Here is a 14,027-nt window from a genome sequence, read left to right on the forward strand (position 1 = left end):
CATCTGTGTACATGCAGTTAAAAGCTTATTGTAAGTCACAGCCCTGCCTCAAGAGTTGTTTGGCTTGGAAATTCTGCTTAAATACCAGGCCGTTTCACTGTGAGGCAAAGCTTGATGGGACACATCTGGATCCAATTAATTATAGCATTTTCTCTAGTTTCTGCCAGCATAAGTAAACCTTTCTTCCTGTGATGTAAACTAAACAATGGAAAGAGATAAACTGCTGCAGATTTAGTCTACCTGGGGTACTTTTCATATGATTTGAATTCATGCCACATTAGATCAACTCAGGATAAATTACCTAGAGATCAGCTTGGTTGGTTTTGACTGACACTTCCCTAAGAAACTATTGGTCGGGTGAAGAACCTATGGCCAACTGGGCATGCTTCCTCAGGTCGATGGAAACTGCAGTCAACATCTGCAGGGACATAGGTTCCCCACCCCTGATCTAAACATTAAAAAGCCTAAATTCCCAGTTGGATTTTATTAACATGGCAGGGCAGCCACTCCCTATAATACAGAAGGAAGTGAAAGCCAGACTTATTCACATTGACCTAGACTTTGATTCAAATTCTTGCTAAGCCATAGAATTTCAGAGACAATGGATGTTCTGAAAGCCCTGTAGAAATACAGGAATAGAGAGCCTATCTGTTGCTGTTAGTATTTATCAAAAACTTCCTCAAATGACCAAAGTGTTCTTTTTTAAGCCTACACTAATTTAAAGAAGTGGCTGCTAAGTAGCAGTAACAACAGGAGAACTGTGGCCATGTTGCGGAAGTAGAAGGGAGACCAGTACACACAAAATAAATCTTAAACAGGCCACTTCTTTTGTTGAAAGGGCATACAAACCAAATGGGTCAGGGAGGTCAACCAAACCAACTTGCTGTATAACCGCAAGTTGGCCTGTGTAAATCATCCATAGGGCAAGCTGAAAACTAATGCAAATTGACTCTTCTCAAAACTGAGACCTCAATGTTCAGTATTTATTGAATAGTGGGTAAAAGGAGAATAATTTGAAACTCCCCGCTTGAGTCTTGAAGAATCCAAATAACCCCTAGAGCCATTTTAAGCCCACCTCACACCCCTTAGGTTGAAAATAATATGTTTATGGCATATTGCTACTCGCCTTAAGATTGATCTAAAATTGCTCTATCCAGTTTGGATACAATTTGCTGTATCCTCAGCTCTGTGCTCAAGAGTTGTGGGAAACAGAATACAGTGGTACCTCGGGTTAAGAACTTAATTCGTTCTGGAGGTCCGTTCTTAACCTGAAACTGTTCTTAACCTGAGGTTACAGACGCTTCAGGTTACAGACTCCGCTAACCCAGAAATAGTACCTCGGGTTAAGAACTTTGCTTCAGGATGAGAACAGAAATTGTGCTCTGGCGGCAACAGAAGGCCCCATTAGCTAAGGTGGTACCTCAGGTTAAGAACAGTTTCAGGTTAAGAACGGAGCTCCAGAACGAATTAAGTTCTTAACCCGAGGTACCACTGTACACGTATCTTGGCTAAAAATAGGCCAATCATTGACAGAGGCATTTTCTTTCACAGCCCTGCAAGGAAGCAGCAGCTAGCAACAGCTCATGAGGTTAGGTTTTAAGAGTGAGGGGCAAAAACTGGAATGCCATTGGCAAGGGTAGGAGAAAAGGTGGGCACAAGCTTATAAATCCCAAGAGATCCAGTCCCAATAGCAACTTAATTGGTTGACCTGTAGACAAGTGCACATCTCAGCCAATCATAATAAATGGTATCATTCAAAACTAGATCCTCCCTCAGTAAACCTCTGCCTGTGTGTGAGGCAGCAGCCTGTTAACCTTTGCTCAATTTATAAGGAAAATGAGACAGGAATCTCATTTGCCTTTTAAGGAGCAGTAGATTTTACCTCAAAATTTGTTTTCCCAGACTGCAGCATGCGTCCCTGTACATCAGTCTTGTTGTATCATGAGTTTTGTAGTCAACAGTCACTACATACATTGTTCTCAAGCACTTTTTGCTCACTGTTGTACTGCACCATGGGATCCGTATTCTTATAGAAACACATACAGTTGGCCTGTGCATGCACACTACAGCTAAAAAAACTCATAATGCTGTGTGACAGTGAGTAGAAGGTAGCTTAGGAACTACACTGTTTAACAAGGACCTTTGTACAGATCCAAAAGTCAAGTCAAGAGCAGCTCTGTCAGAAGAAACCTTAATTTCTATAAGATTGCTAGCAATTTCAGAAAAAAAACCTCATTATTGGTTCCCAAATTTTATGTTAAAACTCGTTTGAGATAGTATTTAACAGCAAGCTTAGTTTTAACATGCTTTGAAATTGCGGGTCCTTATAATTTGGCAAGCATTCATTTCTCTCACCTTGTCAATCAATGCAGCATCACAACTTGGATGGGTCAAGAGAAGCTTCACAATTTCGATGTTACCATACTGAGAAGCAACCATCAGTGGTGACAAACCAGCATCATCCTGAAGGTTTACATCAGCGCCACATGACAACAAGGCTTTCACCATATCTTCTCTATCATGGCTCACCCCCAGAATTAAGGCAGTCTGGCCTCCCTAGAAAAAATCAGAAGCAAGAGAGAGAAAATTAGTCTTTGTATACTATTTCTTATTCTCTCAGTGAAGAAAATCACCAACATTTGTAGCCTGTTCTTTAAGGAGGAAAATGGTCCAAGATGGCGAAGGATATATGGAAGACATGAAAACATGGTGCACTCCAATTCTTTAGTGAATGTTGTACTCCCATTTCTTTATTCTCTCAAAGCTATTTTTTTGTGTTGCCCAATCTCCGATGAAGCTTCAGAGTTGTGGCTGCCATTTTGTTGAATTATGGGAAGGAAAAAGATTAGAAAAAAAGCTCATAATCTCCCTGCTGATAAATATATGTAGCCACTCTAAGACAGCAATGTAAGATAAGCTGATAAAATTTAGTTGGTCTGTAGATATGAGCAAAATAATTTAGCCAAGTCTGATACAGGAGACCCTGTTTACAGCACCAACCCTTCTGAAGCAGATTTTGAGGGTAAGCAGAGGTATGGAAAAGAGGATTAGATGAATTCATGGAGGACAGGGATACCAATGGCTACTGAGATCTTATGATGAAGGACTGTGTGTAAATCAAATACATGCATACTAGCCATGATGACTATGCTCGCCTCCACAATTGGAGGCAGCAATGCTTCTGATCAGATGCTGGAACCCACAGGAGGGGAACGTGCTGTTGTGCTCGAATCCTGCTTGCTGGTTTCCACAGGCAAATGTTCAACCACTGTGAGATGAGGCTGCTGGACTGCATCAGCCACTGGTCTGATCCAGCAGGCTCTTCTTATGTTCTTATGTACTATTACAAATATTGTGGTATCTTGATCGTGTAAGCAAAGACTGACATTTCAGCACAATAGCGTTAAATTAACGTTTTATGAGTCCAGATACCCATGATCACCCTTTTTTATATATAAAAAAGCCTTTTGGTGTCTGTAACTCAAGACAAAATGTAATGACACATTTCAGCATACCTGACTTGCCCGTATATTAACATTGCCTTCTTTCAAGAGCTTCGTGACCACGTCCATTTCTTCATCAGTTTCTGCTGATGCAAGTGGTGTGATCATTACTGCTGTATACCCAGCTTTGTTTTGATGGTCCACATCACAGACACCTAAACAAGAGGCAACATTTTTCATCTATCTATATCTACCAGGAGTCAAAGAAGCACAAGACACATGAAGCAATATTCTCATTTAATTTACTTGTATCTCAGAGATCAGCCTTCACCAATGCGTGAAGATTACAATTAGCTCCACAATGAATGGAAATTAGCTGGCTAGGGCTGATGAGAGCTGTCCTCCAAAACATGCCTTACAGTGCAATCTTATATGTATCTACTTAGAAGTATGCCACATTGTTTTCACTGGTATTTACTCCCATGTAAATGTGTACAGGATTGCAGCCTTAAACACATAAATATTTATCACGAATCTGTTTTTTAAAAAGACAATCAGCAACAGATTGTACAGATAACTGTGAAGACCAAGACTTTAATTCATATTCCTTAGGCTTTAACACACTGAATTTTAAATTCAGAGGGATGTATTTTCCAGAGCTAAGCAAGCTTCCTGTTAGAGCAAAAACTCTGGAAATAAAACATGGAGAAGTTATGGCGACAGAAGGGAACACACTCCTTGCATTTTCTAGAGCTTCTCAGAATATAGTCAGGACCATGCATGCCTTCTGTAAGCATGACCCCGTTTGCAGAATTTGTTATGCTGGAATAATGATCATTCCACTCACTTCAGCTTTTGACTTGTTTGGACAGTTTAAGGGAAAAGACTCAAAAGCTCAAATGGGATAAACGGCAAAATCAGGGGCTCAATTCAGCTCATTGTCACACCAGAACAAGGTCCATTCTACATTCACTGACAACACTGGCGGGGGGGCGGGCGAGGTCATTGGGCCCCCTCATGAAGCAATTTCACCAATACTTTACTGATACTGCATCAGAAAAAATCCCTACGCCAGTCTCGGAAGATGCAAATTGGTCCTAACAACACTTTCCTCTCATCCCTAGAGAAATTTGGTGGCCTGTATATGACCCAAGACAGTTTATAAGGGGATAGGCGTAAAATACCTTGGTTATGGAGAATGATACTTTATTCAATATGCCTTGTACTAAATATGTACACTATGTGTTGGATTTGCTAGAAAGGCATATGGGAACAGGAGCTGGCTACCTTGGGAGAAAAAGGGAAATACACATTGATTAGCCCTAGCCACAGATTGCTCACGTGGAGGGCATTAGCACGATTACTTGGAGTGGGGTTGTGCCCTTCACGCTGCCATAGATGTTGCTTCCTCTTCCTCAAATAGCCATGTGCATCACCCACACTTGTCTGAAGAGAAACCACAGTATTCAAGCTCTTGCTCCTGTGTGGGGATCTGCATTATCAGGACACCAGAACAAGCAGGTGTCCTCTGTTCATGCAGAGGCCCTACACACACGTAGGGCAAGGCATGGTTGCTTCTGGAAGAATTCCTCAGGGCAGGGCTAAAAGCATTCCCCGCCCCTGGTTCCGTGGGTGATGCCCAGCATGAATAAGGCTATTGTGTCTGGCTTATTGTGAGAGTTTTCCTCATACACCTTGGCATCAGACCTTGGCTGTCTTAACTTCAAAGGAAGATGTAGGTATGCAAAAGGAAATAGGTGACTAAAGGATGGGAAAGAAACTGGAAGAAAGAAGTTCAGTGGTACAGCACATATTTCGCATGTATAAAGTCCCAGGTTCAGTGTCTTCTCCAAACAAAAGATCTCAAGCAGCAGGGTTGGCAAAGACCTCTGTTTGGAGAGTTGCGCCCAGGCAGAGCAGACAGTACCAAGGTTTTCCTTAAGGTTTGCATCATTGCTAGAACTCCAGGGCATGCTATTATTTTCCTTCTTTCATAGACTTGAAATGAGTTAGTATTTAAAACTCAGTGTGTAGCTTTGAATATAATTGCCCGGGGGCATCTACCAAGAGAACAAAACAACCTTGTTTTAATATTCTGGGGTGGCTTGGAAGTCTTAGTGCAACAATTGATTTATAGACACATATGATAATATGCCATTCTTCTAACATTTTACAGGTTGTCATGCCAACCAGGAAATCAAAGAGCTTCTTTCTTCTTGCTGGAAAATACATGCATGTTTACTGGATAAAAATCTTGTAGGACATTTTACTCTTTCACATCTGACCTGACAGGCCAACCGTTTAAAATGCAGTTTTTATTGCTGAACTCTAACTTCACATTTCAGTTTATAAGTAGCAATCCTCGATTATGAAGTACAGTCATGCCTACTGTGAATGTTACAGCATAGAATATTTCACAGTTTCCCCCCAAATTTGGGGTGAGGGGATGTGTAGAAGAGCGTGTGTTGGAGGCCTAACTCTGGTATGCTCGCGCGCCTTAGAGGTCTGTAATTTTCTACCACAATTTTTGGATTTCAGGTGTCAACTGAAAACACTTTTATAACTCTTTTGCAATCTGATGAATAGAAGATTACTTCCTTAGCAACAATGCACGTATCTGTGTTTGAATTACTTGCTATAGTAGGTGTTCTTGTTTTTAGTTTGTACACGTTTTTAGCTATGTTTGGATGCATTTTGCCTAGATATTTGCCTAGACATCACCCCGAGTTCTTTTTGAGGAAGGTTGCATTTGTAAGTATCCTAAATAAATAAATAGAAGTCAGCCATATCTATATTTGAGGGCTGATTGGCCCTTTATATAAGTAAATATACCCACCGCATACATAATTTAGATCTAACTGCATAAATGGAAATACAGTGCATCTCAGCATAGTGTGACCTGTGTGCCTGCTCAGTGTGCTCTCTAGGGGCTAACTGTTGATGGGCAATTTCAAGGCCCCTGTTATCCCTTCCTCTAATGCTCTTTATCTTTCAACCCAATTTGGGTTGAACAGGCCTTCATACAGAAGAGTCCTTCAAGAATGCTGCCAAGCTTATGCCGGCCATTAAGAAGCTATCATTCTGTAATCACCAAATTCTGATTTTACATTTTTACATGGTTTTATATATGATTGTTGTCAATCATTATGATATTTTAAAAGGAATAATGATATATAAATATTTTTATACACCAAAGGAAAATAAGCAGAGAGCAGTAAATCAAGACACAATGCCAGCTCCCTCTTTGCTACAGAGTGTGAACAAGATCAAAGCATAATGTAGGAAAGCCAGAGAGAAGATTACCGCAATTAAGGGGAAAGAAAACAAGTACCCAGTTGGGCCCTAAGAACTGAGATTGAAAAAGCAGTTTCAGGGAGAGTGTTGAAAGCAGAACAAATGGACATAATTTTCAGCTCCGAAAAAGCAATTAAAGGATTCTTACCTGTCTCTAAAAGAAGCTTCACAATCCGAAAGTTGGAATGAGAAACACTGTAATGAAGTGCTGTGTTGCCGTTCCCGTCAGCCAAGTTCACAATTATATTCTCTAACTGTGGATGAATTGCCTCAACCTCTTGGAGGTAAGCTGCCACAATTTCAGGGCTGGTGGATTTCCTGCTTGAGATTCGGAACCACTCCTGGCAGATGGTGCTTAAAACGTGCCTCTAAAAAAGAGACCGACAGCTGATTTAGTCCAACAATGAGGGTATTCCAAACTCTTTAACAACGTTTTTGTGCTTGAAACTCACAGCCAAACCATTAGTGTCTCCCATTCACCTCTGGGGACCAAGAAAGTTCTCAGATTCCAGTCCATATAGTAACGTACTGCTCTATGTACAAACTTCCTCCATGGAGCAGCACTGTGAAATGCAAAGATGAGATGATAGCTCTTGCCAGAGCACCTCTGCTAGAGCTGATGGGAGAGTTCAACAACATCTGGATGGCTGCATGCTCCCCAGCCTTGTTGAATCTTACTTCTATTATAGTTTAATGTGCTGTTCCTCTGCTTGGGTGGGCTGCAAAAAGCAATCTATAACTGAGACATAATAAATAAATCTACGCATATTTAAACTTGCCTTGTTATGAAATCCTGCTATGGTAGCAGACCAGCACAACATCTTTTCAGTAGCTACTGGACTGATTTGAGTTTTGAGAGATGCAGTGTTGTGGCCAGCTATGTGTAGACCCATTGAAATTCATGAACTGAAGCTAGTCATATTCATTAATATAAATGGGCTTACTCTGAGAACAGCTAATGTTGAATACAATCCAGTTAGTAACACTGGATACAATCTAGCAAAGAGTATTAATACACAATGCTGTACACTCCGAATGAATGGGAGCCAACCATGTAGTACAGAGAGGACTAATATCTAGAAGCCCACAGGTCTCAGTCTCCTCAGATGCCCACAGATGTAACCTCCCCGCCCCCAAGTTCTATCCTGACATCTGCTTTGTGATGATAAATGCAATGGGTTTAAGATGTGAAAAGGTTTTATTATGGTTGATTGCTGCAAATGAATAAACCATATAAAACAAACTTTATTTGGGGAAATGTGTCTTTTACTTCCCTACACCATTTATCAAAACTAGCATTTCATTAATTTAGATTTTGAAAATAGGGAATTGGAAGTTAACCATAACACATCAATGAAAAGCTGGCACTAGTATGCCAGGGACAGCTCAGTCAGTAGAGCATGAGACTCTTAATCTCAGGGTTGTGGGTCCCAGCCCCACATTAGGCAAAAGATTCCTGCATTGCAGGGGAATGGACCAGATGACCCTTCCAACTTTATTCTCTGAGTCGACCATAAACCAAAAATAATCACTGAGAAGGTTCTTAAGTTAAGCTGAAACAGAGAGGTGCTCAAAATACAACATGAAAAATATGAGTACCAGTAATTTGTCCTTTGTGGTTCTTATTTCTGGCAGGTGTTTGCTCAAGATCTGGCATCCTTTCAGAAAATCTGTGGAGGGTTTAAATCTGAAAACGAAAAACATCTTTGTGGATTCACTGTAAAAAAAAAATGTGCAAAAACACAGCTTCTTCTCTTTTTTAAGAATAAGATTAGGAAAAATAAATGAATACTAATGGGGGAAGGACCTTATAGCAAAACTGCTCCTCTGCCCCCTACTACTATTCAATAACTCTTTTTTTATATATGCAACTATATAATTGAAAGGTTCAATGCAGGACATAAAGCACAGGGGGTGTTGTGAGAATAAAATGAGGAGGGGGAGAGTTCCTTGAAGGAAAGATGGGATATAAATGTAATAAATACAGGTTACTTGAGAAACTACCCTGTTTCTTATACAGTGGTACCTCGGGTTACATACACTTCAGGTTACATACGCTTCAGGTTACAGACTCCGCTAACCCAGAAATAGTGCTTCAGGTTAAGAACTTTGCTTCAGGATGAGAACAGAAATCATGCTCTGGCGGCGCGACGGCAGCAGGCGGCCCCATTATCTAAAGTGGTGCTTCAGGTTAAGAACTGTTTCAGGTTAAGTACGGACCTCCGGAACGAATTAAGTACTTAACCCGAGGTCACTGTGTTTTGCATTAGTGTTTCACTTTCAAGTCTCCAAACTACCAGAAACACTCAGAGCAGGGCCTCCCGTATGCCTGCCCGTTGTGTTCAACTGTGTCCCTGTTGACATACATCAGGGATCCATTATTTGTACTTTCTGGAAACAATTGATGGCATTTTTGTGCCAACAAGCTCTTGCAGCTCTCTTAGGTGTACACCTTGTGTTGCTTTTAAACCTATTCTTTGTAGTGGTTGTTTCGGTTTTAAAATTTATTTTTAGCTGGGCTTTTTTTTCTTATGTTTGTAAATCACTTTGAAAAACAAGCAGAAAATGATTCATAAATGAATAATCATAATAATACCTTGTCTTCAGTGTTAATTCAAATGCCTTATAGCTCATAATAACTTGGATTTTATTAATGTTTCTCTCAAATATATTATTAGACCTGCTGAAAGCAGAATGGAACAGAAACTACTACCGATTGTCTGCAGGAATTGTACATGTTCACATAATGTTCCAACAGCTTTGCTGAAACACCAGCTGCATCAAGCACCTCTTACCCCTAAACTGTGCCAGCTGGTTATTACAAAAGCAACTGTTTAGGAATTGGGGCCTGAGTTTGATTTTTCCTCTTCCCTCCCTGTTTTTGGGTATGTGTGTGATTTTTTTATTTATTTAGATTTTAAGCTTGCAGGCAGGGGCTGTTAATTGATTCCATGTAAGCCACTCTGGGAGCTTTGCTTTTAAAGCTAAAAAATGGGGTACAAATGCTCTAAATAAAGAACAAGAACCATTACCTGTCTGCCTTGTGCTGTGTGCTTGGTCGTGTGGTTCCCTCTTGCTCTTCAGGGTCTTCTTTCCTTGCGTAATGGGCAGTTCCAGAAGCTCTTTGTTCACTTTCATTGCCATCTTCACCCCATCTATGCTCATCATTGCCACACCTTCTCTCAGTCTCACTATCTGAATTCCCTTCTGAGGAGCTTTCTTCAGAACTTGAATCTTCACTGGATGTGGTTTCGTAACTGGGTGAGGACAGCAGGCATTATTCAGCGTTCCTTCTGTCCGAGAACCAGAGAGCTATAAGCAAAATTGGTGGGCCATAGGCCCAAAACCCTCTTAAATTTGAAATCCCAGGCTGTGTAAGGCATGGATTTTTATTTTTATTCGCTGGGACATAAGTAATCTCAGAAGCATGCAAGTTTTTGCTAATTCAAAAGGAATTGGCCTCTTGTAGGAGTAGTGGTTTCAATAACAGTATTATTGCTTGCTTTCTAACTACCATGACGTGGCTCATTCATAATAATACTTTTATGGCTCTGTGCCATAAATGTGAGATTGAGGTGAGGTGACATTGCATAATTTCCGGAATGGGGATTATAGGCACTGATGCCAAGGGAAGAACCTGGCAAACAATTCTAGATGACAACTATGCACATGTCATTGACATCTTTCTCACTGCAAGACTAATATTTAGAACCAATACCAAAGCAATATTGGTGTCTTAACAACTCTTAGCTTTCTGATTTATGTCTCCAGCTATGACATACATGTTTAATGCTTCCATTACAATTAGGAGCATATATCTGAATTCTACTTTACATTGTTTTGGAAAGCATTGTCCCTAATTCAGGGAATGATCCACAAACTTGAGCTCTACTGAGAGCTCCCCAACCTTTTCACTCTCTGCTAAGCACCAACACATTTGAAGTCCTGCTTCCACATCGCCCAGCAGCTGTGAAATAACAGTTAAAGCAGCCACAACAGCTCCTGGACAGAACTGGAAGCAGATAGCCACTGTACCTAGGGATGAGGGATATATGTAGTGTTGTTCACATTTTAATGCAAAAATATGTCATTTTCACCTCTATAAACAATGCAGTACATAAATCAAAATGCAGCTATCCACCCAATTTGTGCTTCTTTGAATTTTGCTATTCAGTTCTCCACCTATATGTGTACAAAAATGCATATATTTGGGAAAGCACATGAAAATATTTATATTACTGAAAATAGCACACCAAAAATGCCTTATATCAGGGGAAATTGTATACCAAAATGTGTATATTGGGAGAAATACACAATAAAATGCTGGTTTACTATTGTTTTTAATTGCACACTCATGCAGAAATGTGGAGAACTGTCCCTTAAGGCTGGAAAAATGAGAAACTGAAAGAAATCAAAATTAAAGATTCATTCATCTCTATCTGTATCTGGCTGGTGAGACTGTTATAAGTGACCAAAGGTTGTGTTGGAGATTGTTGCATGGCTATTATGTCAAAAAAACAAGCCACTCGGTTTCCTAAGGTTCAGCTAGGCATTCTGTTAATACTATAGATTGGGGGCCATCCCCTTAATGTTGAATTACATTGCGTTCTCATTTTATTCAAATACAGTACATTTTCTCCTATCTAGAACTTAAAACATTATACTAGCATTAGTGCATTTTCAAAGTAAAATGATAAAGTAGCCATTTATATATCAAAGCACTTAGAAGCCAATGGTGACTGTTTGCTAAATCACTTCTAAGGGTTGTCCCTTTAAAACTACTACTTCATCAGATGCTTAGGGAAGAAAAGGTGTTAGTCCTCACTCTCAAGATTTTGACCTGAGATGGGGAGGATAGACTATGAAATATACAGGGCCCAGACACCAAACAAGTATTGTAATGTTTGTAGTGAAGTTTGGGCAAGTACAGATGTCCATGTGCACGTGGACTGATAGCAACATGTAGACATGCTAATAATCTGTTTTAATGATTTGTGATATATTTTGCATTTTATGAATGTCGTATCATTGATATTCAGCTGTTCACTTAAAAAAAAAAGGTAGCATAGAGGTTTTTGCAAATAAATTAATGTATTTAAACACATGGCCACAAGCTACCGTACCTTTGATTCCAATATTCCACCTTTCAAGGAAGTTTCAAGCAATTGCAGCATTAATCTACAAATGTCCAGCTTCCTACATGGTTTCTGTCATGTCTCTGAGAGTTTACAAGCAACTACTACATAGCAAACAGCCAGTCCACTTGGATTTGGAACTGGTAAGGAGAGATGCGCTAGGCAGATGGCAGAGGATCTGGTTTACAGGGAAGGTGGGTGAAGTTGACAAATCTTTCTTAAAACCAACTTGCCTTTTGCACCAGAAGCCAAGAGCTGTGGGGTTGCCTAGACACAGTGGTTATCTCGGGATGCGAACGGGATCCGTTCTGGAGTCCCGTTAGCATTCTGAAGCGAACGCAACCTGCGTCCACGTGTGTGCGGGTCACGTTTCGCCGCTTCTGCGCATGCGTGCACGACAAAACATGGAAGTAACGTGCTCTAGGTTGCCGCGGAGCGCAACCCGAAAATACTTAATTTGAAGCACATTTATCCCGAGGTATGACTGTATATGGAAGCTTAAATTAGCACAGTGCCTTTACACCACAGCCAACCATGGCAGTAGTTATTTAAGATTGTGTGGCAAACAACATTCTAGTAATGGGAAGCTGCAGTCTTTTGAATAAAAGGTTCACTGGCGATTTTTTTTTTTGTTAAGTCTATTTGTAAAAGAGAGTGAAAAAATACCTAACTTCAGATTGTTTTGTTCTTTCTACAGAAATCGAGAGAACTCCAAATTGCAAGCTAGTTCCAATGATTTCCTGGCTTTTGGTGTCACTGCTTACCGTATGTCTGTTTCCTAGCCTACTCACTCAGTGCTAAGGTTACCATTCCTTTTGTGAAGTTTGCAGTGATTTTCAGCTTTCGTTTATATTAGCGTAGTACTATTCAATACTTCTGCTAACAACCTACATCATGGGTAGGCAACCTAAGGCCCATGGGCTGGATGCGGCCCAATCACCTTCTCAATCTGGCCCACGGACGGTCTGGGAATCAGCATGTTTTTACATGAGTAGAATGTGTCCTTTTATTTTAAATGCATCTCTGGGTTATTGGTGGGGCATAGGAATTCGTTCATATGTATTTTTTCAAAATATAGTCCGGTCCCCCACATGGTCTGAGGGACGGTGGATCAGCCCCCTGCTGGAAAACTTTGCTCACCCCTGATACATCCGAATGCTACCTCCAGCCTTTTGCAGCAATCTCACCAACATCATAATGGAGAAGGAATGAAGTGAGTCTGTGTTTAATGCATCAATCTTTTCTTTTGGCATACATTAAAAAGTAGCATTCTAAATGACAAGGCAGTTTTGCTTCTTCCATTGATGCTTACCCACCATTTACCCCAACAAACTGAAGGTTCTTTTTGGTGCCGTTACCTCCTGCATGGAAACCAGTGTCCTTCTTTTTCATTATAGATTTAAGGCTTGTGCTTGGAGAAATTTCTAATACAAATATTGAAAACACAGAACATCAGAAATGTTGTAATAGAGTTGTCTTACTTAACTGTATCACATACCTTTAACAAACTGAACATGGTAAATAAGTCCCCCTATCTACTGAAAGGCTGATCCCAACACCTCTCAACTCCTACACCAGTGGCTACACACACACACACACACACACACACACGGAGAGAGAGAGAGAGAGAGAGAGAGAGAGAGAGACATATATACACTGCTTGATTGTAAAAACAAAAACTCAAAAGCGGTTCACAACGTGGCTGTTTTTAAGAGGCCCATCTTGTCTGGTAGTTCTTCTGTTTGATAGCTTCATAGACTTACCTACCCTACCCTTGGGGAAGGGGGGGACACCAGTGGTTGGTATGATGCAGCAACCAGAGAAGGCTCCCCCAATCTTGGGTCCCTAGATGTTGTTGGATGCCAGTTTCCATCAGTATGGTCAATAGTCAGGCATTATGTCTCAACCCAGTCAGGCACAGATCTCTCAACCCAGCTTTAAGGCCCAACACTGAGCAATGTCACATGCATAACTGCAATAACATTTATTTATTCATCATTACAAAGACCCATCCCCTTCCCAAGCTACAGCCATTTTGTTGGTGCTTCTATTTTGTTGAGTGTGAAGATGGAGTTAAGGGAACACGATAGAATAATGTGAAGCTTGGAGCAAAAGAATAGGGGTATGTCAGTTCTCCTTCGCTGTGCAAGAAGGC

At 40.6% G+C, this 14,027-nt stretch overlaps 1 protein-coding gene across 6 annotated transcripts in view; it reads right to left on the minus strand.

Moving 5' to 3' along the window:
• Nucleotides 1–14,027, minus strand: part of KANK4 (KN motif and ankyrin repeat domains 4) — a 62,324-nt gene that overhangs the window by 3,539 nt on the left and 44,758 nt on the right. For all 6 annotated transcript variants that reach the window (XM_079982096.1, XM_079982098.1, XM_079982094.1 and 3 more), the window contains 6 exons: nt 13,185–13,296; nt 9,770–9,994; nt 8,337–8,424; nt 6,886–7,105; nt 3,516–3,658; nt 2,356–2,556 (listed from right to left, as the gene is read on the minus strand). In XM_079982096.1, the coding sequence (XP_079838222.1) occupies nt 2,356–2,556; nt 3,516–3,658; nt 6,886–7,105; nt 8,337–8,424; nt 9,770–9,994; nt 13,185–13,296 (989 nt within the window). The remainder of the gene's footprint in view (nt 1–2,355; nt 2,557–3,515; nt 3,659–6,885; nt 7,106–8,336; nt 8,425–9,769; nt 9,995–13,184; nt 13,297–14,027) is intronic.

This window comes from Podarcis cretensis, assembly GCF_951804945.1.
Source record: "Podarcis cretensis genome assembly, chromosome: 6".
Lineage (NCBI taxonomy): Eukaryota > Metazoa > Chordata > Lepidosauria > Squamata > Lacertidae > Podarcis > Podarcis cretensis.